The sequence below is a fragment of the Zalophus californianus genome, chromosome 15 (genome assembly GCF_009762305.2).
Source record: "Zalophus californianus isolate mZalCal1 chromosome 15, mZalCal1.pri.v2, whole genome shotgun sequence".
In the NCBI taxonomy this organism is placed as follows: domain Eukaryota; kingdom Metazoa; phylum Chordata; class Mammalia; order Carnivora; family Otariidae; genus Zalophus; species Zalophus californianus.
Window position 1 is genome coordinate 61,513,144 of NC_045609.1, and position 27,296 is coordinate 61,540,439.

The window sequence follows — 27,296 nt, forward strand, 5'->3', positions numbered from 1 at the left end:
ACCAGGATGTGTGGGGCTTCTGCTCATTCCCTCTGGGGAGGGCATGCGGAAATGAGGGACATTTCAGAGGATCCATACCATCTGGCGGAGGTGTCTGCAGTGCTAATCTGGGATGGATATTTGTTCTGATATAAGGTATCTTGTCACCCTGGAGAGGATATGTTTTTCTTCTGTCATATTAATGTGAATTGTCATATTACTTTTTTTTTTTTTAAGATTTTATTTATTTGAGGGGCACCTGGGTGGCTCAGTTGTTAAGCGTCTGCCTTCGGCTCAGGTCATGATCCCAGGGTCCTGGGATCGAGCCCCACATCGGGCTCCCTGCTCGGCAGGGAGCCTGCTTCTCCCTCTCCCACTCCCCCTGCTTGTGTTCCCTCTCTTGCTGTGTCTCTCTCTGTCAAATAAATAAATAAAATCTTAAAAAAAAAGATTTTATTTATTTGAGAGAGAAAGCGCACATGAGCAGGGGGAGGGGCAGAGGGAGAGGGAGAAGCAGACCCCCTACTGAGCAGGGAGCCTGACTTGGGGCTCAATCCCAGGACCCTGAGATCATGACCTGAGCCGAAAGCAGATGCTTAATAGACTGAGCCACCCAGGTGCCCCAGGAATTAAAATGTTTTTAAAAAGTGATATGGGGCGCCTGGGTGGCTCAGTTGGTTAAGCGACTGCCTTTGGCTCAGGTCATGATCCTGGAGTCCCGGGGTCGAGTCCCATATCGGGCTCCCTGCTTGGCAGGGAGTCTGCTTCTCCCTCTGACCCTCTTCCCTCTTGTGCTTTCTATCTCTCATTCTCTCTCTCTCTGAAATAAATAAATAAAATTTAAAAAATAAAAAATAAAAATAAAAAATAAAAAGTGATATAACAGGGTGCCTGGGTGGCTCAGTCATTAAGTGTCTGCCTTTGGCTCAGGTCACGATCCCAGCGTCCTGGGATCTAGCCCCGCATTGGGCTCCCTGCTCAGCGGGGAGCCTGCTTCTCCCTCACCAGCTCCCCCTGCTTGTGTTCCCTCTCTTGCTGTCTCTCTCTGTCAGATAAATAAATGAAATCTTAAAAATAAATAAATAAAATAAGTAAATAAATAAAGAAAGCACTCTCTATTTAAAAAATTTTTTTAATTCCTGTTTTTACTTATTTATTTATTGGTTTTTATTCTAAAATGTAGATAACATAAACTACCATTTTAACCATTTTTTAAAATTTATTTAAAAAAATTTTAATTCCGGTATAATTAATGTACAGTGTTATATTAGGTTCAGGGGTACAATATAGTGATTCAACAATCCTGTACATTACTCAGTGCTCATCATGATTAATGTACTCTTTATTCCCCTTTACCTATTTCACTCATTCCCTCACCCACCTCTCCAGTAACCATCAGTTTGTTGTTTATAGTGAAGAGTCTGTTTTTTGGTTTGTCTCTTTTTTTTCTTCATTTTGTTTCTTAAATTCTGCATATGAGTGAACTGTAATGATTTTTTTAAATTAATGAGGTTTATATTCTAGAGCAGCTTTAGATGTATAGAAAATTGTAACACATAGTACAGAGTTCCCATATATACCTTAATTTGCTTATGGTTTCTCTTGTTATTAACATCTTGCATTAGTGAGGTACATTTGTTACAATTGATGAACCAATACTGATACGTTATTACTAATTGATGTCCACAGTTTACGTTAGGGTTTACACTTTGTGTTACATAGTTTTGTGAGTTTTGACAAATACATGTCCTGAAATACCATTATAGTATCATGCAGAATAGTTTTACTGCCCTAAAAATGTGCTGTTCTTTGCCTATTGATCCCTCCTTCCCTCCCCCACCCCCGCAAGCCTCTTGCAACCACTTATCGTTTTACTGTGTTGTCCTCTCCAAAATGTCATGCAGTTGGAATCATACAATACATAGCCTTTTCAGACTGACTTCTTTCAGTGAGCAATATGCATTTAAGGTTCCTCCATGTCTTTTTGTGGTTGGCTCAGTTCCTTTTATCACTGAGTAATACTCCATTGTGTGTATATACTATAGTTTATTCATTTATTATTGAAGGACATCTTGTTTCCAGTGTTTGGCAATTTTGAATAAAGCTGCCATAAACATTCATATGCTGGTTTTTGTGTGGACATAAGTTTTCAACTCATTTGGGTAAAGTTGCTGGATCACATGGTAAGAGTATGTTTAATTTTGTAAGAAATAGCCAAACTGTCTTCTGAAGCGGCTGTACCATTTTGCATTCCCACCAGCAGTGAATAAGAGTTCCTCTTATTCTGTGTCCTGACCAGCATTTGGTATTGTCAGTTTTTTGGATTTTAGCCATCCTAACAGGGGTGGTATGGTATCTCATTGTTGTATTAATTTGCAATTTCCCGATGCCATATGATGTTGAGCATCTTTTCATATGCTTATCTCTACCTATATCTCTTCTTTGGTGACATATCTTGTTTTGTTTTGTTTTTTAAGATTTTATTTATTTATTTGACAGAGAGAGACACAGCGAGAGAGGGAACACAAGCAGGGGGAGTGGGAGAGGGAGAAGCAGGCTTCCCGCGGAGCAGAGAGCCCGACACTGGGCTTGATCCCAGGACCCTGGGATCATGACCTGAGCCAAAGGCAGATGCTTAATGACTGAACCACCCAGGTGCCTCCATATCTTGGTTTTTGTTCCTAACCCCATCCCACTTCCCACTTGACCCCCAACCACACATACCCTTTTTCTCACATTATGGGTTCAGACATAATTATGGGGCTGATTATATTTTTGGCATGTTTGCCTTTTGGTCACTTCTCAAGCAATTAAGTGCGTTAGTTCCCCAGAGTAGTACTGGGCTCACATCTGAATTCCTTTGTCTCCGTTGGTTTTAATTGGGACTGGCTCGTGAATTCTATACCTTTTCCCCAGTGATGGTCGTCTGTAAAGTCTGTAGCTGGTACTGGGACCTAGTCTTAATCCACAGGTTCAAGATTGATTGTGCTTTCCAGTACAGATGATAGAAAGACTTGTGTGCAAACTTGACCACTTCAGACCCTGGCGAGCTTCACCTTGCTCTAGATGAGAAATGAGTACACCAGGCTCCTTGAGATCCCAGCCAGACCTCAAACTCTCTGTCTTAATTGAACCAGGATCGAGAAGACTTTCCAAAATCCAAAACTTTCGTGGCCTCTACTTTTCTTGTTCCATCCATCATTGTTGTTACTTTTTAGTTATAAATTTGCTTTTTTCACTTATAAAGACAGTTGAACCATTTTACCCAGAATGTTGAAAATTAGAAAAGGGAGAAAAAAAATATTCCTAATCCTATCACTTTTTGTGATCTTGTATTTGTCTTCATGATGATTTCTGTAAATAATTCATGGTGAGTGTTGCTGGCCCAGGTGTCCATTAGGCTTTTGTCTTGTGTGAGTCCCCTCACTTTGGGAATTAACATCTTCCAAAGCTTCCTCACTGCCTGGCTAGTGCTTTTTTCTAAATCCAGTCCGCCCAGGGCTGCTAGGGTTTCCAAATTATGAAAACAGCATATTTGCTGGGGAAGACGGTTCATACCCATTGCCATGTTACATTAACTACATTTTTTCTTTTCTTTCTTTCTTTCTTTCTTTTTTTTTAAAGATTTTATTCATTCATTTGACAGAGAGAGAGTACAAGCAGGGGGAGCATTAGGGAGAGGGAGAGGGAGAAGCAGGCTCCCCGCTGAGCAGAGAGCCCGACATGGGGCTTGATCCCAGGACTTTGGGATCATGACCTGAGCCCAAGGCAGATGCTTAACCAACTGAGCCACTCAGGCGCCCCTACATCTTCTTTGTTATTATAATTTTTTAAAAGACTTATTTATTTGAGAGAGAGAGAATGCAAGTGGGGGGGAGGGAGCAGAGGGAGAAAGAGAGAATCCTCAAGCGGACTCCCTGCTGAGTGAGGAGGCTGACTTGGGGCTCTATCCCAGGACCCTGAGATCAGGACCTGAGCCAAAATCAGGAGTCAGCCACCTAACCGACTGAGCCACCCAGGCGCCCCAACTATATCTTTTCTTTTTTTTCCTTTTGCTGCTTGACTTCTCATAGGAATGAGGAGCAGTTTAGGTAGTAAATGTACTGACTGTGCTGGCCACCCACCTCTCAGTTAATACCTCAGTCCCTTAGGTACAAATCACCATGCATGGTGGTAGTCCTGAGGGGGTGTGCTGTTCCTGCTGTTGTTTTCCATTTACTTATTTATTTATTTCTCTATCTATTTATTTATTTAAATATTTATTCATTTGGACAGGGAGGGACAGAGGGAGAAGGAGAGAGAGTCTCTAAGCAGACTCCACACTGAGTGCAGAGCCTGATGCGTGGCTCTATCTCACATCCCTGAGTTTATGACCTGAGCCAAAACTAAGAGTTGGACACTTAACCAACTGTGCCACCCGAGCGCCTCTGTTTTCCTCTTAGAAAGGTGATCAGTGGTTAGATTTGGTGGTCATTGTCACCTGGAAATGAACACCATGAGCCTCCTCTTTTCTCCTTTCTTGAGTGTGTGGATATGGAAGACCGAGACTGGCCATATAGAGTGCCCCAGGCTCCGTGTACCCACTGTACACAGAAGTTTCACAGGTTTAAACACAAGTGCCAAGGGATGGATAAGATCCTTTTTAGGTAATTTCTTGAAATAAATAGGCTGCCATTTGGGGCTTTTGAGGCTTTCTGCCATACATAGAAATCAAATAATTTAGTAATAGTAGATCTCTCCTGGCACTGGGTCTCCTGGGTGATGGGTGGGTACACTTGGTTCCCATCCAGCATTAATCACTGGTCTGTTTGGAGGCCAGTCATTCATTTACTACAGAGATAGTCATTGCTGGGGCAATTCTGGGCATGAGGTTTTTATTAATGAGCAGCATACTCTTGGTCTGGTCTTCATGGAGCCCCCAGTCTTTTTTGTTTGTTTGTTTTTAAGATTTTATTTATTTATTTGACAGAGAGAGACACAGCGAGAGAGGGAACACAAGCAGGGGGAGTGGGAGAGGGAGAAGCAGGCTCCCGGCCGAGCAGGGAGCCCGGTGCGGGGCTCGATCCCAGGACGCTGGGATCATGACCTGAGCCGAAGGCAGACGCTTAACGACTGAGCCACCCAGGCACTCCAACCCCCAGTCTTTTTGGCTGAAGAGTCCTTGAACTGGAAAACATTGTGGGCAGGTGGGCCTGATACAGCCTTTGAATCTTAAGTGATCACATGGAGTCTCCTTGCCTTCTTTTCTACAGTCCATGCCTTGAGGCCTGGTGGAAGGTTTTCTTCAAGTAGGAGTCCCCATGCTCAGAAACATGGCCAGGCCTATGTTTGGGGCTAGACCAGTTGTCCATTTGTTGGGGAGAATGTGGGTTCATAGCAGCTTCTCAGAGAGACATGTTCCACTGGACTCCAGGCTTTATTAGTGTGTTAGTAAAAGATAGTGGCCTTCAAAGATCCCTTTCCTTCCTTCTTCCTTCCATGTTACTCAGGCTTCTTGAGGTTCCAGTCATAGAACTGGCTTTGTCACAAGAAGACCAATCAAGGAGATGCTTTTGTTTTTCCAGTGCTGACCTCCATGTGATGCCTTGGGGAGCTTGGAGCCCTGCCTCTCACCACCAGTTTCCCTTACTCTGATCTCACGCCTTTCAACATGAGGTCAGGAGCTCAGGAGCCATGCCTGAGGGGAGGGGTAACTACTAGAGAATGGTGCCTGGCCCAGGCTCTCCATCCCATCCCAGGGGGTCAGGCTGGCTGGCTGCACTTTCTGCTTGTGATGGATTTTGACTCCTAAATCCTTCTGAACAGCTTGGTTGGTTAGAGGAGAAAGTGTAGTGAAAACCAACAGACGACGCCATGGCTTGCCCTAACCCCTTCTCCTTCCTGCTCTAGCTTTTGCAATATATCGGGTTGCACACATTCTGGATTCCTGCCCTCCTGGAGCCAGTCTTGCAATTTTTCATTCCCGTGGCCAGGGTTTTGTGCAGAGGAAAGGCCCAGGGAGAAGGCAGTAGCTGCATGGTGAGCCTTTGGGATTGGAGTTTTCTTTGCAGGAACATTGCTGACACAGATCCCTTAGTTCTGTGCTAGCTCTGTGGCCGGGGGCAGTCGTCCACAGCATCTCACACATGTCACCCCTCAGCTCAGCACCATCCAGTGGCTTCCCATTGGTAGCCCTCATTTTGCGCTTTCTATGGCTGTTGAGAAAGCATTCTCACACCAGAGGTGAAGAATTCTCTCGGTCCAGCACCAAGTCTGAGCATTTAGCTCTTTCAGGGGCATTCCTTCAGTCTGGACCCTTACTCTCCTAAGAGGGAAGATAATCCAAATGCACTGCATTTTCACAGGAGTCAGAGCCTTCCTTTGGGAGGAGGTGTGAAATTTTGGTAAAAATGTCTGAACTTTGCTTTATCAGGGTGGGGTGGAGTACCTCCAGCACCTGGTACAGTGCTTGGTATCTGATAAGCCCTTAATTGATTTCCATAACTGTTTAGTGCACATTATCTAAATGTCTGGTGCTCTGTTACATGCTGGGAGTACCATGGGAGCAAGAAGGCAAAGTTTCTGCTCTCATGGATCTTAACATTCTTACAGGAGAAACATGTACAAGTATTGATAATTTTAGATAGTGCAGGTGCTGTGTTGAAAATAAAGCAGGGGTGATGTGCTGGGGAATACCTGGGTAGAAGTAGGAGTTAAGTTGGGTGGAGACAGTACATTTAGCAGGTAACCAATGATGGTGTCCTTGAAGATGTAACATTTGAACTCAATGACAAAGTGGCAGTCAGGGCCGTCACATTATACAACTCCGGGGGCACCATTCATGTTACTCTGTGCAGTTTGTGTTCCCTGGAGTTGTACGTGCTTTGGTCACTCAACCATGAGAAGATCATAGGCGGTGAAAATAACCAGAGCAAAGGCCCTGAGGCAGGAGGGACCTTGAGGTGTTCAAGGGACAGAAAGAAGGCCAGTATGTCTGGGGCTTGGTAAGAGAGGAGGGCAATGGAGCAAGATGAGGCAGGAGAGTTTGAAGGCAATATAAAGAATGTGACATTCAACAGATTATCTGTTGACTCGTGAGGGAAGCAAGGGATGATGTGATGGGGGTAGGCAGGAGTGTGGTTTTAGGAAACTTTTCCAGTAGTGTGGGACCTTAGCACCAGTATGAAGGCATGGGAACTGAGCTGAGTGGTGTTTTGTTTCCCTAAAAAGGAAACAGCAGAAAAGTGGCTCAAAGGAAATGCCATTAAGATATTTGAGTCTGACTTTGATAGTGACAGAGAGGAAGGCTCATTGCTTTTTTAATGCTGTCTTATCTTGCTTGTTGTTGAATGTCTCAGCCTTATTATCTCTTTGGACAGCAATGGGAATATGATTACCATTTAGCGTTTGCTCAGCTGTGACATGATGTACCCACGTACAGAACAGACAAAAAGTACAGTCCTTGCCCTTGGGAACTGAGATGCTGGAAGGATTTGTTTCTTCCCATTATCCTCTTTTGGATGTCTTGATCTTCTGGGGCAGCTGGCTTCTCAGAGTCTAGGAGGATAGTGGGTGGACAAAAGGCCCTTGGGCAGAATGCTCTGGCCCTTGGGTCTGTAAGAAGCCCCAAGCTGTACACCTGTATGCACATGGCACCTCGCTTCCCAAATCAGACTGTGATCTTGCTGCTGTTGGCCTGCCTGTCTTTTCTTCTCCTTTTTTTTTTTTTTAAAGATTTTATTTATTTATTCATGAGAGAGAGAGAGGCAGAAGTAGAAGGAGAAGCAGGCTCCCCATGGAGCAGAGAGCCCGATGTAGGACTTGATCCCAGGACCCCAGGACCATGACCTGAGCCAAAGGCAGACGCTTAACTGACTGAGCCACCCAGACATCCTCTTATTATTATTTTTTAAGTTTATTTACTTAAGCAATCTCTATACCCAATGTGGGGCTCAAAATCAGAACCCAGAGATTAGGAGCCACTTGCTGTACTGACTGCCAAGTGCCCCTGTCTTTTCTTATTTTTAAAGAGATTTTGTGTATATGTTGTTTAAACCAAAGCCAAGAGTGGGAGCTATTGTAATGATGCCAAGAAACCCAACACCAAGCTCTTCTTTGGTCTAGAATTTTTATACAGTACCAGGCTGGCTTGGAATCCCCCTGGGGGACTGACCTTTTGGTTCTTTGCTGGTGGTTGGGAGTAGGGGGGAGAAGGTATGGTAGGTCTCCACTAAGGGAGGGTGACCTATGAGCTTTCGCCACCCTGCAGAAAAAAGGTCTGCTACTCTTGGCTTGGTGTTTTTCCTTTTTAAAAATTATTTTATTTTATTCAAAAAATTTTTTCCAGTTTTTTTTTTTAAGATTTTATTTATTTGAGAGAGAAAGAGAGAGAAAGAGAACATGAGCAGGGTGAAGGGCAGAGGGAGAAGCAGGCTGCCCGCTGAGCAGGGAGCCCGATGCAGAGCTTGATCCCGGGACCCCAGGATCATGACCTGAGCCAAAGACAGACACTTAACCAACTGAACCACCCTGGTGTCCCTTTTTTCCAGTTTTAGGGAGATGTAGCTGACACATAGCAGCTGTATAAGTTTAACATGTACAGTATAATGACCATGTATTTTAGGAAATGATTATCACAGTAAGTTTAACATCCATCATCTCATATGGATACAAAAAAAAAAAGAAAGAAAAATGTGTGTCTTTGTGTGTGTGTGTGTGTGTGTGTGTGTGTGTGTGTGTGTGTGTGTGATGAGATCACTTAGGATTTACTCCCTTAGCAACTTTATTTATTTTTTTTTTTAAAGATTTTATTTATTTATTTGACAGAGAGAGACACAGCGAGAGATGGAACACAATCAGGGGGAGTGGGAGAGGGAGAAGCAGGCTTCCTGCCGAGCAGGGAGCCTGATGCGGGGCTCGAACCCAGGACCCTGGGATCATGACCTGAGCCGAAGGCAGACACTTAACGACTGAGCCACCCAGGGGCCCCTCCCTTAGCAATTTTACATCGGCTGGCTCAGTTTGTAAAACATGCAACTTTTTTTCTTTTAAGATTTTATTTATTTATTTGAGAGAGAGAGAGAAAGCATGAGAGGGGAGAGAGTCAGAGGGAGAAGCAGACTCCCCGCTGAGCCGGGAGCCCGATTCAGGATCCTGGGACTCCGGCATCATGACCTGAGCTGAAGGCAGTTGCTTAACCAACTGAGCCATCCAGGCACCCAGAAAATGCAACTCTTGATCTTAGGGTTGTGAGTTCAAGCCCCATATTGGGTATGGAACCTACTTACAAATTTTTTTTTTAAATGTGCCATACAGCAGTGTTAACTATAGTCGTCATGTTGTACATTACATCCTCCTGGACTTAGCTTACCTTTTGACCACCTGGTCTTTTTCATAGGCTCAATGTCTCAGTCTGGGGAAGCTCTTTGCTCACTGAAAACCTAGGATAGAGTTAAATGCCCTAAGGGTTGGGAGCCAGGTGAGTTCAGCTGGATTCTCAGCTGAATCAGTCCTGTGAGCTACTGTTTTGAACTGAGGAATGCTTTGGGAATGTGGTCCTTGGCTCCCAACAACGGATCTAAGGAAACATCTACCTGAGTGAGGCAAATACATTCCATGAATCTCGTTGGATGCTGTGTAGTGGGAAGAGCATCTGCTACTCAGAGTTAAAGCTCAGAGGTGGCTCTGCTGTGCTCTATGGCCCCGTCAGCCTCCCAGCTCAGTGTGAGGATGCCGTCTCAGTGGCTGTCATTTCTCCCTTCCTTCCTGCCTCTTCCCTCCCCCTCTCCTTCCCTCTTTTTCTTATGATTATACAGAATTAATACAATATAGCTGAATGTTTTAAAAAAAATCTTAGCTATGCAAAATATTACCTTATAAACATATTTCAAAATAATTTTACAGTTTCTCTATTTAGTATAGTATTTGTGTAGTCACCAAACCCCATTTCAAAACAGCTAATGAAGTATCTGTAAATGTGAATTGTTCAAAAATAAAAACATCAGCTTTGCAAATGTTTATTTATTTTTATTTATTTATTTAAGGATTTTTATTTATTCATTTGATAGAGCACAAGTGGGGGGCAGGGGTGGAGGGCCTGAGGGAGAAGCAGACTCCCCACTGAACAGGGAGCCTGATGTGGGGCTTGATCCCAGGACCCTGGAATCATGACCTGAGCTTAAGGCAGACGCTTAACCAACTGAGCCACCCAGGTGCCCCTTTGTAAATGTTTAGATCCAATATTGGGCAGCCCTTGAAGGATGGGCTGATTAAACTCCAGAGTCCAGAAGTTGGGAAGCTAGAATCATCTGCTGATGTTTTTATTTATGAGAGGGAGTGCATGCATGCAAGTGGAAGGAGGGGCAGAGGGAGAGAATCTCAAGCAGACTCTCCACTGAGCATGGAGCCCGACATGAGGCTCGATCTCACCACCCATGAGATCATGAGCTGAGCCGAAACCAAGAGTTGGATGCTTAACCAACTGAGCCACCCAGGCGCACCCCATCTGCTGAATTTTTAAGGGAGAAATGATACACAGAGAATGCTTCTACTGAGCACTAAGCAAAGGAAGGATGAATGCTGGCTTCTTGGGGGTGGGGGTGTCCTGGCTGGGTGCTAGACACTGGGCCATCCCATTTTAAGCCTCCCTTTGAGGGAAGTATCTTTATCTCAGTCTAACAGCTGAGGAAATGGGGGCATATGTAAGTTAACTTGCCCAAGGGTCAGCAAGGGAGTGATGGGCTGGGCTTGTGTTGGCTCAGGCAACCTCCATTCCCTGTATTCTTGCCCATGTCCCTGGACTCCTCTCTGGCATCTTATAGGATCCTAGAGTGGTATAATTTTGTGTAATTGCCACCCTAAGTCTACCCTGGGATCTCCAAAGGGTCCAGAGAGACCAAGACTAAGAATTTCTGATGTCTGCCTTCCTCACTTCCTGGCTTCCTGGTCACTGTTGGCGGGCTCACCACTCTGCCTCAGGTCTTCAGCCCACAACCTTGGTCTAGCATTTTCCTCCTTATCCCTTACCTACCATTCTAAATCTTATAAAACTTTGCCTCTTTTCTCAGATTCAGTCTAGTTAATAAACATTTGTTTAGTCTCAGTATGTGCATGTCATCAGGAGTCAGTCAACTGATATCTTTTGATACCTGCTAAGTACCAGCATTGTTCTGGGTTCAGTGTGTGTCACTTTGGGGAACTACAAAGAAGTAGAAGAATGGCAGGACTCCATAGTATAATGTGAGAGACCCTTGCTTTGTGTGTTGTTAAAAACACACAAAGGACTGTATTAGAGATAAAACAGTGCTTTGAGAAAATATAGTGTGGGGGAAAAAGAGCATAAAAAAAGAGCAAAAGACATGGTAATTGAGAAGAGCTTTTTTGACAGGAGGATTTGGGAAGATAAGACTGGTCTAGAAGGGCCTTCCAGGTTGAGGGCAGCAGTAGTCATGGTATGGGGTGGGGGATGTGTTTGGGACATGGAGGTTGGTTTGGTGTCACAGTGCAGCGTTGGTACTGGCCTAGATATAGTGGGACCTGGGAGCAGAGAAACTGGTCAGTATCAGAAATGCTGCCCGACACTTGTGGCGTGCCTCATTTCCTTTACCTACCAGTTTGGTGACCCTACACCCAAAGGTGGATGAAATTGGCCACATGTTAGCACACACCTGGATCCTAGTCGGAATGCCTTCTTTCTTTAGTGCTCAGACCAACTTCTAAAATCTCTTATTCTGGGACTCTGAATCCAAGGGAATAATAGGGATTTCCCCAAATATGAGTTATTGAGGGAAAACAAGCAAAAAGCAATATGCATCAAGATCTTTGCCAAAGTACAAAAGAGTGCAGCTTTGGAAGTAACCTCCTGTTCAACAAGAAAACAATGGTCAAGTAAAGGACCATATATAATTTCTTTTTAAAAGATGATTTTATTCATTTAGAAATGATTTTATTAGATAAAATTATAGATAAAATTTTATTCTCTTTAGAAAGAGAGAGCATGAGCAGGGAGAGGAGCAGAGAGGGAGGAAGAGGGAAGAGGAAAGAATCTCAAGCATACTCTGTGCTGAGTGTGGACCCTGACATGGGGTTCAATCCCAGGACCCTGAGATCATGACCTGAGCTGAAACCAAGAGTTGGATGCTTAACTGACTGAGGCAGGGCATCATGAGGTTTGGGGCACTACTGAGGGCCTTGGAGCAAATTCACCTCAAGAAACATGGTGCTCCAAACATGTGCTGGAGTTTGGATGAGTGGTCCTTGAATGTGCTTGGCATTGCTCTGAGAGGCAGAGGTGGAGAAGAGATAGGCAGCCTCCTTGCAGAGCCCCAGAGCTACTGGAGGTCTTCAGTTTAGGGCTTTTTGTAATCTCTGGTCCAGTTGGAGCTAAGGCTAGGCTTTGCCCTATGCCTATTAGAGACACAAATGGAGGTTGTGGGTGCCCGTGGAGGAAAGCCACCAAGGGAAAAGGTCTGCAGTCTGTTCCCCAGGGACAGGATGTACAGGCTCCATTCCTCTGGGAGAGGATGTCCAACCCAGTAAGGCCAGGAACTAAGCCTAATTTCCAAGAAGGGCTGATTAGAGGGGAGGACCCACCAAGAAGTAGGGAAAGAGGAAAGGGGAAGGAGAGACAACAGGAGCCTTTATAGGGAATGAAAGTGGTTCTGGGATTGGACTGGCCTGGCCTCCTGTGCCATATGTTTCCTGAGACAAATAGTGTATTCTTCCTTTTCTTTTGACAACAATATTGAGCTTGAGACTGAGCTACAGTCCCTAGACCTGACTTTAGAGGTACCTCCCCCACAAGGTGGACTCTTGACAGCTGCCTTAGTTGGCCCAGGATTCCTTGCTTCAGATACCAATGGAAGTATCCAGGCCACCCCTGGGGAGAGAGGGTGCTGACCACAGGCCTCTCCTGTCATACCTGGAATGTCCAATATGTACCCTCAGCCAACAGATTCTGTGAGAAGTCTGGCAGATACAGCAGCGAATAAGACACGGCCCTGTCCTTGTAGGGTTTACAGTCTAGACCAGAGATTATAAAGAGTAGAAAATTTGGAAAATACAAAGAAGTTTGAAAAAGAAAAATTGCAATGTGATAGCCACTATAATTTTATTGCATTTTCTTCCTGTTTTTTCCTCACATATATTTTCTTCATATATTTTTACACTGTGTGTATATGCACAAATATGCTTTTTTTTTTAAAGATTTTATTTATTTATTTGACAGAGAGACACAGCGAGAGAGGGAACACAAGCAGGGGGAGTGGGAGAGGGAGAAGCAGGCTTCCCGCGGAGCAGGGAGCCCGATGTGGGGCTCGATCCCAGGACCCCGGGACCATGACCTGAGCCGAAGGCAGACACTTAATGACTGAGCCACCCAGGTGCCCTGCACAAATATGCTTTTTTAAGATTTTATTTATTTATTTTAGAGAGAGAGAAAGAGAGCACAAGCAGAGGGAGGAGCAGAGGGAGAGGGACAAGGAGATTCTGCACTGAGCATGGAGCCCAACGTGGGGCTCGATCCTACAATCCTGAGATCATGACCCGAGCCAAAATCAGGAGTCGGTTGCTCACCCAACTGAGCCACCCAGCCGTCCCTGCACAAATATTTTGAATCACCTTGTATGAGATTTTGTTTCATGGTTTTTCATGACTGTTGAGTAAAATCTATATTTACCATTTTAACCATTTTTAGGTGTACAGTTCAGTGAAATTAAGTACATTCACATTGTTATATAGCTGTCACCACCATCCATTTCCAGAAGTTTTTCATCTTCCCAACTGAAGCTCTGTACTTGTTAAACAATAACTCCCCATTCCACCTCCCCCACCCCATTCTCCTACTCATATCTGCATTTTTTAATGGAGATATGCAACCACCATTCTATTTTCTGTGTCTGTGAATTGGACTACTCTAGGGACCTCATATGAGTGGAATCATACATTTGCCCTTTTGTGTCTGACTTATATCACTTAGCATAATGTTTTCAAGGTTCATCCATGTTGTAGCATGTGTCAGAGTTTCCTTCCTTTTTAAGGCGGAATAATATTCCATTGTGTAGACATACCACATTCTGTTTATCCATTCACCGATGAATAGACATTTGGGTTGTTTTCACCTTTCGGCTACTGTGAATAATGCTGCTGTGAACATGGGTGTGAGAGTATCTGTTTGAGTCACCATTTTCATTTCTTTTTTTTTTTCAGAGCAGATTTTTTATTGTTATGTTAATCACCATACATTACATCATTAGTTCTTGATGTAGTGTTCCATGATTCATTGTTTGTGCATAACACCCAGTGCTCCACACAGAATGTGCCCTCTTTAATACCCATCACCAGGCTAACCCATCCCCCCACCCTCCTCCCCTCTAGAACCCTCAGTTTGTTTTTCAGAGTCCATTGTCTCTCATGGTTCGTTCACCGTTTTCATTTCTTTGGGTTATACCCAGAAATGGAGTTGCTGAATCATACGATAAAGCTATGTTTAGTTTTTTTGAGGAACCACCGTACTGTTTTGTAGCTGCACTACTGTACATTCCCACCAGCAACCACAAGGCTTCCCTTCACTTCTCAAAGCTGAGAGAGATTGGTCCTGTTTTCAGAACTCTCAGTTTTTTGTTTTTTTTTTTAAAGATTTTATTTATTCATTTGAAAGAGAGAGACACAGCAAGAGAAGGAACATAAGCAGGGGGAGTGGGAGAGGGAGAAGCAGGCTTTCTGCTGAGCAGGGAGCCTGTTGCGGGGCTCGATCCCAGGACGCTGGGATCATGACCTGAGCCGAAGGCAGCCGCTTAACGACTGAGCCACCCAGGTGCCCCCAGAACTCTGAGTTTTAATGACTGTGTGATGTCTTGCCACTCCATGCACCAGAACTCAGAATATCTCAGCTTGTCGAACATTTAGACTGTTTCTAGATTCTTCACTCTTAAAATACCATGGAATATATTTATGCACAAGACTTTTTCCAAATACAAGATTATGCTCTTAGGGTGAATTTCCGAACTGGGAACTACTATAGATAATAGCTGACACTGAGACAGTACCTGCTGTGTTCCAGGCACTGCTCTGAGGGGTGCATATACATTAATTCATTTAAGTAGCTCCCATATGATGGCTACTTGCATCTCCATTTTATTTTTTTATTTTAATTTTTTATTTTTTTAAAAGATTTTATTTTTTTGACAGAAAGTGAGCACAAGTAGGGGGGGAAGCAGGCAGAGGGAGAGGGTGAAGCAGGGCGCCTGATGTGGGGCTCGATTCCAGGACCCTGGGATCATGATCTGAGCCAAAGGAAGACACTTAATGACTGAGCCACCCAGTTGCCCCTCATGTCTCCATTTTTAAAAATAGACTTCAGGGGCATCTGGGTGGCTCAGTCTGTTAAACGTCTGACTCTTGACCTTGGCTCAGGTCTTGATCTCAGGGTCGTGAGTTCAGGCTGCGTGTTGGACTCCACAATGGGTGTGGAGCCTACTTAAACAAATAAATAAATAAATAAAAATGGACTTTTTAATATTTTTTTAAACGGACTTTGTTTTTTTATTTTTTTTTGAAAGATTTTATTTATTTTTAGAGAGAGAGAGAGCACAAGCAGGGGGGAGCTGCAGAGGGAGAGGGAGAAAGCAGGCTTCCCGCGGAGCAGGGAGCCCGATGCGGGGCTCTATCCCAGGACCCTGGGATCATGACCTGAGTCGAAGGCAGACACTTAACGATTGAGCCACCCAGGCGCCCTAAATGGACTGTATATTTTAGAGCAGTTTTAGGTTCACAGCAAAATTGAGTGGATGTAGAGTTCCCATATATACCCTCCACCTCCACACATGCACAGCCTCCCCCACTATCAGCATCCCATACCAGAATGGCACATTTGTTACAATCGATGGATCTACATTGACACATCATTACCACCCGGACTCCAGAGTTTACCTTAGGGTTTATTCTTCATATCTCTGATTCTACAGATGAAGAAATTGAGGCGCAGAGAGGATATGTGATTTGCCCTACAGCCAGGAAGTAGCAGAGCCAGAACTTGAGCAGAGGCAGCCTGGCTCCAGAGATTCTGCTGACATTTTGGTGGCTCTTGATGCATATTTCGTGCTTTTGGATTTGGCGGCATTTTGCTTTGTGTGGGTCAGGTAGTGACACTTCAGTGTTGGGTGATTGTTGCAATTTGCCTGAGATTAACGGCTTTCCCAGGACGTGAGGTTTTCAATTCTAAAGTCAGGAAAGTCCTGCAAAAACAAGGACAAGTTGGTTGCCCTCTTTCAGTGACACCAGAGTCCTCAGACCCACGATGAAGTCTTTTTAGGAACTAGGTCAAGAGCTGGAGCCTCCCCAAATTAGGGGAGGCTGGAGATGGCCATAAGGATGAGGGGAAAGGCCAGATCCATTTCCTGTTTCCTGGCCCCTCCACATTTGTTTCTGGGCACACCGACCAGGGCTCCTGCTTGTTGTTCTGGAATTTAAACTGCCCAGACAGAGCAGTAGATCAGATTATGTATTGACTGTTCCTGACCCACTGGTCTTTTGATGGTTGGTGGTAGTTTGCTGCTTTTCAGAGAGGGGAGTGAAAGAGCTCTGGGTACTTGGGCTGGCTCTCACCGCACCCTTCCCCTGCAGCACACTTCTTCAGCCCAGGGCCCAGTTGAGTGTAATTATACAATGCCGAGTGTTTGCTTTGCAGCTCAGGTATGTTGCCACATCCTGATCTGTGGGCTTACAGTAAGCAAACACATCTTGAAAAGTTAGGTAGGTAGTCACATTTGTGCCGTGAGAGGGGTAAGGCTTGTTGCCAGCTTCACTGTAGGATTGCCAGAGCACTTCCACAGGTACCAGAGGACCTGGAGGCCAGCAGGGCCACTTCCTCTGGGGTCATACTGGATCCGGATGGAAAGGGTTGCTGCCTGAGCCTGTTAGTTCGTTCTTTTCATCTTTATTGAGCACCTGTTATACACCAGGATACATATTCAGAGAAATGTGCCCTGCCCCCCTGCCCTGTAGTCCTTTCCACCTCGTTCCTGCCTACTGCCTGTAGGTAGCTAATCTTAGTAGTTTCTGATTTATTCTTGCTATGTTGCTTTTTGCACAAATGAGCAGATGTATGTATATTTTCCTATCTCCCCCTCTTTCTTCCTCAACAGGTAGTATACTGTAGTACTTTTTGCCTTTTTTTACTTGACAGTATCCATATCAGTTAGCTCTTCCTCATAGCCGCATAATACTCTTTGAACCACTCTTCTATGAATGGGCATTTAGGTTGTCTCCAATATTTTGCAATTACAAATTCTTAGAAGTGGGTTGCTGTGTCAAAAGGTAAAATAGATGTAATTTTGTTAGGTATTGCTAACTTACCCTCCAAATGGTTGTACTAACTTGTATCCCCACTAGCAGTGTATGAAAATACCTCTTTCTCCACAGCCTCACCAATAGAATGACATCCTACTTTTTTAATTTTGCTGATCTGATTAGGTGAGAATCATGTCTCTTGTTGCTTTATTTTTTTAAAAGAAATTTTTAAAAAGATTTTATTTATTTGACAGAGAGAGAGAGCCAGAGAGAGAGAGCACAAGCAGGGGGGTTGCGGCAGGTAGAGGGAGAAGCAGGCTCCCCGCTGCTGAGAAAGGAGCCCAATGCAGGGCTCGATCCCAGGACCCTGGGATCATGACCTGAGCCGAAGGCAGACGCTTAACCGACTGAGCCACCCAGGTGTCCCTCTTATTGCTTTAATTTGTATTTAAGTTGTGTTTCTCCTACCATGAGTGAGGTTGAACATCTCTTTGTATGTCTGTACCTATATCTATACGTCTATAGCTTGAATTTTTTTACTATCTTTTCTTTTTCTCCTCAGTTTTTAAGAACAGCTCTATTGAGATATAATTCACATACCGTACAGTTCACCCACTTAACATGTATAATTTAGTGGTTTTAGTACATTCACAGAGTTATGTAACCATCATAATCTAATTTTAGAATTTCTTCATCACCCTAAAAAGAAACCCCATACACATTATCAGTCACTCCACATTTGTCCTCAGTCCCTCAGACCTACATAGTCACCAGTCTGCTTTCTGTCTCTACAGATTTGCCTACTATGGACATTTTATATAATATACACATAATTTGTATTATATATTACAAGTTATATGGGGCACCTGGGTGGCTCAGCCGGTTAAACATCTGTCTTCCGCTCAGGTCATGATCCTTGGGGTCCTGGGATCAAGCCAGTGTTGAGCTCCCTGCTCAGCGGGGAGTCTGCTTCTCCCTCTCCTTCTGCCCCTCCCCGACCCCTGCTCGTGCTCTCTCTCAAATGAATAAATAAAATCTTTAAAAAAAAAACCAAAAAACAAGTTATATTATTTATCATGTCATATCAGTGGAATCATACAATACATGGTCTTTCGTGACTGGCTTCTTTTACTTAGTGTAAGTGATACAATGCTTATAGTGTTCCAGGCAGTTTCTAACATTTAATCCTCACAACTCTGAAATAGTTACTGTTTTGTTATTATCCCCATTTTATGGATGAGGAAACTGGGGCACAGAGAGGTTAAATGTCTTGCCTGAGGTCACATGGCAGTAAGAAGATGGACTTTGGAGTCAGGCAGACTTCAAGTCCAAGTTCTGTCTCTTGCTTGCTGTGTGACATATGGATTATTACTTAAACTCTCTTTAGTGTCTTTTTCTCATGTTAGTTAAATGAAGATAACAGTGGCTGAGGCTTGTTGGAGAATTAAATGCTGTGACATAAGTACTTAGTCCAAGGCCTAAAACTTAATAGGCATTCAGTTAATCATAGCAGTTACTAATAGGTAGAGTCAGACAAAGACCTGGCTTACGTGGTGTGGTTGGCCTTGCTCCCCCTAGCACTGAGGTGTACCTAAGATACCTTTTTTTTATATATATATACAATTCACATACCATGAAATTTACCTTTTTAAAGTATACAATTCAGTATTTTTCAGAATATTCATAAGGTTGTACAACCATCATCACTATTTAATTCCAGAACATCATTTCCATCACCCCAAAAAGAAACTGTGCCCATTCGTAGTCACTCCCCCTAAACTCCCCCTAGCCCCTGGCAACCACCAATCTACTTTCTGTCTCTGGATTTGTTTATTCCAGACATGTTGTATAAATGGAATCACACATTATATGGCCTTTTGTATCTGGCTTTATTCACTTAGCACAATGTTTTCAGGGTTCATCCATGTTGTATCAGTGTATCATTCTTTCTTTTTTTTTTTTTTAGTGTATCATTCTTCTTTATTCCATTGTATGGATGTACTACATTTTGTTTGTCCACTCATCCATTGATGACATTGGGTTGCTTCCACTTTTTGGCTATTATGAATAATGCTACTATGAATATTAATGTAAAAGTTTTTTTTGGTGTTTTTTTTAAGATTTTATTTATTTGAGAGAGAGAGCATGAGCAGGGGGAGGGGCAGAAGGACAAGCAGACTCCCCTGCTGAGTGTGGAGCCTGACTCAGGGCCCAATCCCAGGACCCTGAGATCATGACCTGAGCTGAAGGCAGACGCTTAACTGACTCAGCCACCCAGGCACCCCAGTGTACAAGTTTTTGTATAAACATATATTTTCAGTTCTTTTGGGTGTACACCTAGGAGTGGAACTGTTGGGTCATGTGGTAACTCTATGTTTAACTCTGAGGAACTGCCAGACTATTTTACAAAGCAGCTCTGCCATTTGACACTCCCACCTGCAGTGTGTGAGAATTGCAATTTCTCCACATACTCATCAGCACTTGTTATTGTCTTTTATTTTAGCCATCCTAAGGGGGATAAAGTGGTACCTCACTGTGGTTTTGATTTGAGCTCCCCTATTAACTAATGATGTTGAGCATGAGATGCCAACTTTTAGATCATCTTTTCTGCCCACCTGAACTGTTGTGTTCCCACCAGAAAGTCTCTCCTGGGTTCCCATTCATCTCTGCCTGGTGTTAGTGGTCATTTTGGCCTCTTGGATGCTGATTGATACCTTCTTAGTCCTGTGCTTGGGGCAGGCTTTTGGGCAGGTTCCAGGCAACTACATCTGAGATGAAAGGCACGGGTTCTTTCTGTGCGCAGGTTTGATATTACTCTGGATGCTGCCACATCCGTCCCTAGGCTTGCCAAACTGCTGGGACAAAGCCATCCTCTCCCCTGGGTACCTCAGTGAGCAGGATTAGAAGTTCTTGAGCTGGAAACAGTCTCACCCATCCTTGCAACAAGACAAGATAAGAACACCTCACCTCCTCCCTGCCAGATTGGGGAGAATCTGTAATGTATTCCTTTAAAATCTCTGTAGGAAGAAATTCCACCGGCCTCCTTTACTACCGGCTGGTGTTTTAGCAGCCTTCTGTGTTAGAAAAATTCTTTGCTCTGACCCACCTCCCTCCTTCTGCAGCACATGCCAGTTTCCCCTTGTGCTTTTCTTTCTCAGAGGGTGTGGGAGACAGCTTCCCCCTAGGAGGGGCTTCAACCTCTGGTCAGACAAAACCTCTGCGGCTGGAGAAGCCCTCACGGAGGAAGTCCAGACCAAGCCAGGCCCTCCAGGGACTTGAAAGACTGAATGACCTTGTCACTTGGCTGTTGCCTGGGTAGTCTGCTTTGAAAAAGAGACCTTCTGACAGGCTCCAGGTTGTGTGTTTATCCTGAGGCTGGGCCATTCCAAACGCATGTTTCAGAGTTTAGAGGTTGCGTCCAGCCAGCATGGTGGGTGGTAATCAAATGCAGGTGGACACCATCTGGCCGGGCCTGCCCCTCCCAGCTAGCCCAGTGAGGGCTGGCCTGCCCACCACAGAGCTGGCCCAGAAAGTACCCCGCATGGAGGCAGATGGTGGACATGTGCACGTGCGTGTATGCACACTCATACATGCATGTGTGTGTGTGCACAGCCTCCTTAGAGCAGCGGTGCTGCTTGGTTACATATGATTTCTCTCTGCATCTGACGGTTCTCCCCATCGCGCAATTTGAGGAATATGTTCTTTTTGTCTGTTTCTCAAGTTTTTGTGGTTAGAAATCATGTATTTTTCTTGGCCCAAGATGAAAGCCCTGGATAATGGTCTAATACATTTTACAAAGCTGCTTCTAATTGGAGGCTGCTTGAAATCTTCCCTTTGGCCTAGTGACCCATCTCCTTCGATGGAGTTTTAACTCTGAGTCAGTGTTGCATTACCTCGGATTTTCACACTCCTCTCAAGCCTGCAGCCCCGGGGAGGTGGCTCTTCTGGCCTCAGCTGGCTTAGCTATTCCCTCAGCCCCCCTGCATTGAATTGCCCCCCAGTATGACAGTTCAGTAAGGGAAGAAAATAGCTTACACTGTGTCTTGCCAAACAACTTCTTCTCATCTGGTCTCTGAAATTCTAGTTGTATACCCTCAAAAATGGATTCTGCCTCCCACATTGCTAGATACCTAGAGGAAATGCAAACCATAGACACCTCCTTTAAATATAATTAGGCACCAGCATGATGACTTTATTCCTTTTCAGTCCTTTGGAGAACGTAGCTTCTCAGAGGTTATCTCTCCACTGCAGTAAGTACAGGAGGGCTGAGCTTACCCAGGCACACAGGCAAGATTAGGACTGATGTCTGAGGTTCAGAGACTTTGGAATCTTTTTCTGTCCAGTCTCCTGGCCTGGCTTCTTAAGGGTGATGAGGAGCATGATGAAGGAAAGATGCCATGTGGAATTTCAGGGTTGGGCATCATCATCCCTTCGAAACTCTCACCTCTGACTCCCTGTTCTGGGAGCTTGGCAAGGAGGTGTTGGCTGTCATCTTAGTTTATGATTTGTATTTGTATGCTGAGGAGTTTACATGTGTATAATCATTGTGGCTCATGTTTGTACAAGATATAATTACTGAAAATTATATCATGAACATATTTTAACTTTTAACCCTTCCCATGCTGGCAAACCTCCTGAGCTCTCAGGAAATCCTCCCTGGATGCTTCCCTCCCATAAGGGGGCATGTCACCCCCCCCCCCCCAGGACTTGCTTTCTCATCCACATCATTTTCCTCTCTGGCAGAAGTCCATAGTCCATTTCAGGGACTTCCCTGAAGACTGGGAGCACCTGAGTGTTTCCTAGTGGTCAGAGGCAGGCATTCCTCCCTCGCCTCATCATCACCGTGATGATTGTGGCCATAGGGGCAGTAACTGTCATCATTCTTGGCCACCTGGGGTAAGAAGGGGGCACAAATCTGTGCTTCCCTAGCGTTCCAGTGATTGAAGAGTACCCATGGGTCACCAAGTTTCAGGAAGAGCACATGCCAATTGATGAGCACGTGTAGGATGCCGGGTTTCAGGAAGAATACAGGCCCTCCCAATATTTGGAATCTGCCTTGGGACCTGTCCACAAATGCCGAGTTTGGAGACCAGCCAGCCCAGCCCAAGGATTGTACCCTTGTGGGGCAGGGTGAAGGTGGGAGTGGAGAAAGGGTCTAGTCCTCACAGAGCATACAACAGGACTTGCGGCAAACTAAGTAGGTGCTTATTAACAGCTTGAAGGAATAAGGAGTGTGAATAAGGAAGATTTTCAGTAATGGAACCTTAATCACCCAGAGGAATGTTCCAGAGCCACAAAATGTGGAACTCATAATTTAGAGTGCCACCAGGGGAATTTGATTGGCTGGGCTAAGGTCATACCCATGTATCGTGGCTGGCAGGAGCGCAAGACTAGTATTGTGGCTCCTTATAGGCTATTGAGAGAGATTCTTCTGATTAAGGGTTTTGGATGCTGAGGCCACCAAAAATAGGGGAGAACTTTAACTGGACTTTAAAAGCAGTGTTTTCCTAAGGTAGTTGAACTAAAAACATTTGTTTTTTATTCCTTCCAGATTTACAGGAACAGACGGGCCTAGTGGTTTTGGCTTTGAATTGACATTTCGTCTGAAGAGAGAAACAGGGGAGTCTGCCCCCCCAACCTGGCCAGCAGAGCTAATGCAGGGCTTGGCCAGATACGTGTTCCAGTCAGGTAAGAACGCCAAGAGCTGGCTGGCGCGGGGGTCCTTATGCCATGAGCCTGGTTGGCTTTGGGAACTCATAGGCATATTTTGATAGCTGTGGAGTGACCTTTCCTGGGAGTCCCGTACCCCATTTGTACCATGACAGTGACTTGTTCTGCTTGATGTTTTCTGGGTGGGAATCTACCTGGGCCAGGGAAGAGAAGGTTATGCCACTGTGACCTCCAACAGCCACTGTTCTGACACCCTCAGCCCTTGCTGCAGACTGCCAGCCATATTTCAGATTCCCCGCGAGCCAAAGGCCAACTCAGCATGGAGCTCATCAGCTCTCTCTGTCTGTCCCATTTCCCATAATTAGTATGGTCCTTGCTCCCTGCTGCCAGTGGCCTAGCCATCTCTATTTCTGGGGTCCCAAGTGCATGTGTTAATCTTGGTTAAGCCTTGGGTGTGGCAGAGAGAGAGAGAAAAAATTGCTGGGAGTTTGATCCCTCACAGTGTGAGGGGGAAGCTGGAATCAGGCAGGACCTTGACAGTCAGAAAAATTTAATTCATGTGATTCAGGTGGCCTCCAGGGGATGGTCTGTGCTCCTGGTGCCCCTCTGGAGACTGCTAACATGGCATCCGAAGTGGGGACTTTGTGTTGGGACCTTGGTCTCCTGCTCTTAGCTCATCCTGCCTGTGGTCCTCCAGTGGGAGAAAATGTTAGAGCAAAATTTAAAACCTTTTGTGGAAGGTTTCATATCATCTGGATGTTTCTGTGTGGCTAATTAATTACTCAGAAACATTTCCCACATAGCCTCAGATTTTGTTTTTTTGGTTTGGTAAGTAGCCTTCAGATGAAGGCCAAGACAGTTTTATCCAACTCTTTTGCTCTTTGACTGCCATAAATGAGTGTGGATCCCCTGCATCAGAAGCTCCTGGAGAGCTTGTTATAAGTCCACATTCCTGGGCCCCACAGGAGACCTCTGAGTCAGAATCATTTAGGGGTGTTGTTCCCAGATGCTTCTGGTAGAGACTAAATTTGAGGAACCATAGATCTGACAGTGACTTTCTTTCCTCAGCCTTCAAGTGGGTTATAAATTGGGGGTGCAATAGATTCTCTAGGTTGAACTCATTTGTCCTCATTCTGGAGCCCTGGGGTCAGTTGTTGGCAGGGTGGCTGTCACATAATGGGAGTGATCCTTAACTACTATCTACCATTTTGTGTTCTATGGAGTAGTCCCCTTTTGGGAGACTACAGTGGGTCCTTTCTTTTCTTTTTTTTTTTTTTTTAAAGATTTTATTTATTTGTTTGAGAGAGAGAATGAGATAGAGATAGAGAGCACGAGAGGGGAGAGGGTCAGAGGGAGAAGCAGACTCCCCGCTGAGCAGGGAGCCCGATGCGGGACTCGATCCCGGGACTCCAGGATCATGACCTGAGCCGAAGGCAGTCGCTCAACCGACTGAGCCACCCAGGCGCCCCAACAGTGGGTCCTTTCTAAGCAAGGGTTCCCAAACCTCGCTGCTCATGAGATCCTCTAGGGAGTTTGTCCCAACCCCCCTGCATGGCTGTGATTCATTTGGTCAGAGGTGAGACAGAGGCATCTGTTTCTGAATCAGCTTCCCCGGGATTCTAAGGCGGTTGGTCTGGAGATGATGTTTGTGTTCTAAAGGATTGTTGACCAGGAAGAAGTCCTGTTCACAGGGGCAGGGGAAGCAGGCTGCCTGAAGCAGTGGCCCGTGGGATTTGGTACTGTACTGTCCTAATGTGGTTTGCAGAATTTTTTAAAATTGTGCCAGGAGTCTCTTGCCTGAACCCTTTGTGTCTTCCCTCTTTCCCTTCTTGGGATGCCTGAAGCTGACTCTGATAAAGAACTGTCTTTGGAAAAACAGACTTTTCTTGATGGAGAATTTGATCTGCTGTAGGAAAGGGGGCTATAAAGACTAGCCAACCTCTTGCTTGTATAGATAGGTAACTCCTAGCCCACTGCTTAAGCCAGTGCATTTATATGTTTGTTTCCACTTAATGTACTTGCTCAGATGGATAGAGATCAGAGAAATGTGAAAACAGGTGTTATGAATCACTGTCAGGAGGAGTCAAGCAGATGAGCTTCTGAAATAGTTCTGATATTAAAGTTCTGAAGTAATAGTGCAAGTAAGTGGAAAAATAAGATTTAACTTGCAGCAGTTCATTTCACCCACACAGTAAACATCACTAGTGACTGTTTTGCACCACAAATGTGATCATCGATTCAGGCAGATTATCAACAGATGCTGAAACAAAAGGATTGTCAGGTAACAAGATAAGATATTCAGAGGGACTCAAACCCCTCCACAGATTACTTATTTGTTACTGAGAAAAATTCCATTACAATGACAGGATTTGGGTGGACATCACCTTAACCAAATGATCAAACATAGCAACACCAGTAATGGGACAACTTATTACTATGTGTGGCAGTATGCAGTATAACATATCAACTGGGTAGCACTTTTCCAAAAATGTTTCACCTGCATTGAATCATGAGCAAACAGTCAAACAAATCTAGATGGTAGGACATTTTATAAGAAAACTTTCTGGACTCTTCAAAAATGTCAATGCTGTGAAAGATCTGCAAGGGCAAGGGGCAGGGGCTCTACTAGATTACAGAACACATGACAGTTTAAATGCACTTGTGATCCTTGATTGGATCCTGAGTTGGAAAAAAAAAAGGTCATTTTTAGGGCAATTGGAAAAAATATAAATATAGATTGTATATTAGACAATAGGACTGTACAACTGAAATTCCTTGGGTGCAATATGATGTAATGGTTATATAGGATAAGGTGCTTGTTCTTAGGAGATAAAAGCTGAAGTGTTTATGAATAAAATGACATGATTTCTGCAACTTAATTTTCAAATGATTAGGCAAAAAAATAAAGTGTGTGGAGAGAAGAGAGAAGAGAAAGCAAATGTGGCAAAATGTTAACAATTCTGGTGAATCTAGGTGAAGGGCATATGGGTATTTTTGTACCAACCTTCTAACTTTTCTATGTGACTGAAATTTTTTTAAATAAAAAGTCGTGGCTATTTCTTGAGTGTAGCCTGGCCGGCTATCTCCACAGTCCCTTCTGCACCAATGGCCCCGTCTATGGTGCCTTTAATGTGCCTTCAGATCACGTCAGGCAATGCACGCCTTCAGGAGGATGGCTACCCTCCTGAAAGTATACTACTTGGTTTTCTGTTTTCCAGATTTTCTGTAATATGATCATACTATTTAAGTAATAGCTAAAATAAATCTACCTGAAATGCTTTTTGGAACAGGGCACAATAAATTATTAATTTATTATATTTTATTAATGTATGATATATATTATATTTATAATGCTTTTTGGAACAGGAACAATAAATTATTAATAAATAATGGGGAAATGGTTTTATTTATTTATTTATTTTAAAGATTTCATTTATTTGACAGAGAGATAGAGAGCACAAGTAGGCAGAGCGGCAGGCAGAGGGAGAGAGAGAAGCAGGCTCCGCACTGAGCAGGGAGCCTGACATGGGACTCAATCCCAGGACCCTGGGATCATGACCTGAGCCGAAGGCAGACGCTTAACTGACTGAGCCACCCAGGTGCCCTGGGAAAATGATTTTAAAAAGTATATGGTAACTGATACAAGAGAGGAGGCCATGGCTATGGGCCTAAATGGTGAAGACAAGGGCTCACGTTTAGTAGTGTGTTCCATGCTCCAGCCACAATCACAAGTGCTCATTTAATATACAGCAAAGCCCTGTGACTTAGACACCATGTTATGCCGGCTTTACAGTTGCAGAGAGCAAGTCGGTATGGAAAGTTGAAGCATCACATGTCCCAGATCACACATCTAGGACGTGCAAAGCAAGATTTGAACCAGGCAAGTTAGTTTTATATGCCGTTCTCCTAACCATGATGCTATGTTGCCTATAGCTCACCGATATCTGGGCTGCTGGCTGTCTCAGGCCGGACAGTGGGTTTGGAGAATCCTCCATATGGATGACTCCACTGCTTCATATGGCCTGTGAGCTCCATCATATCTCACTCAGTCACTCAGGAACATTTGGAAAATAAAGGAGGCAGAAGCCATTCGTAATATTACCAAAATCCTTTTAAAAAAGACTTTATTATTTATTTATTTGAGAGAGAGAGCACAAGTGAGTGAGAGGGCAAGAGCAGGAGGAGAGAGAAGCAGGCTCCCTGCAGAGCAGGAAGCCCAATGCTGAGCTCTCTCCCAGGACTCCAGGATCATGACCTGAGCTGAAGGCAGATGCTTAACCAACTGAGCCACCCAGGCACCCCTGGTCCTTTAATTTTTTCTTCATGAAAATATGTATATAAAAAGTACAGCTTGATGACTTTTCACAAACTGAGCACACCCA

General features: G+C 44.4%; 1 protein-coding gene across 5 annotated transcripts in view; it reads left to right on the plus strand.

Annotated features, from left to right (window-relative positions):
• The window catches only part of SUFU (SUFU negative regulator of hedgehog signaling), a 114,887-nt gene that overhangs the window by 13,856 nt on the left and 73,735 nt on the right, over positions 1-27,296 (plus strand). For all 5 annotated transcript variants that reach the window (XM_027597144.2, XM_027597147.2, XM_027597145.2 and 2 more), the window contains exon 3: positions 22,796-22,932. In XM_027597144.2, the coding sequence (XP_027452945.1) occupies positions 22,796-22,932 (137 nt within the window). The remainder of the gene's footprint in view (positions 1-22,795; positions 22,933-27,296) is intronic.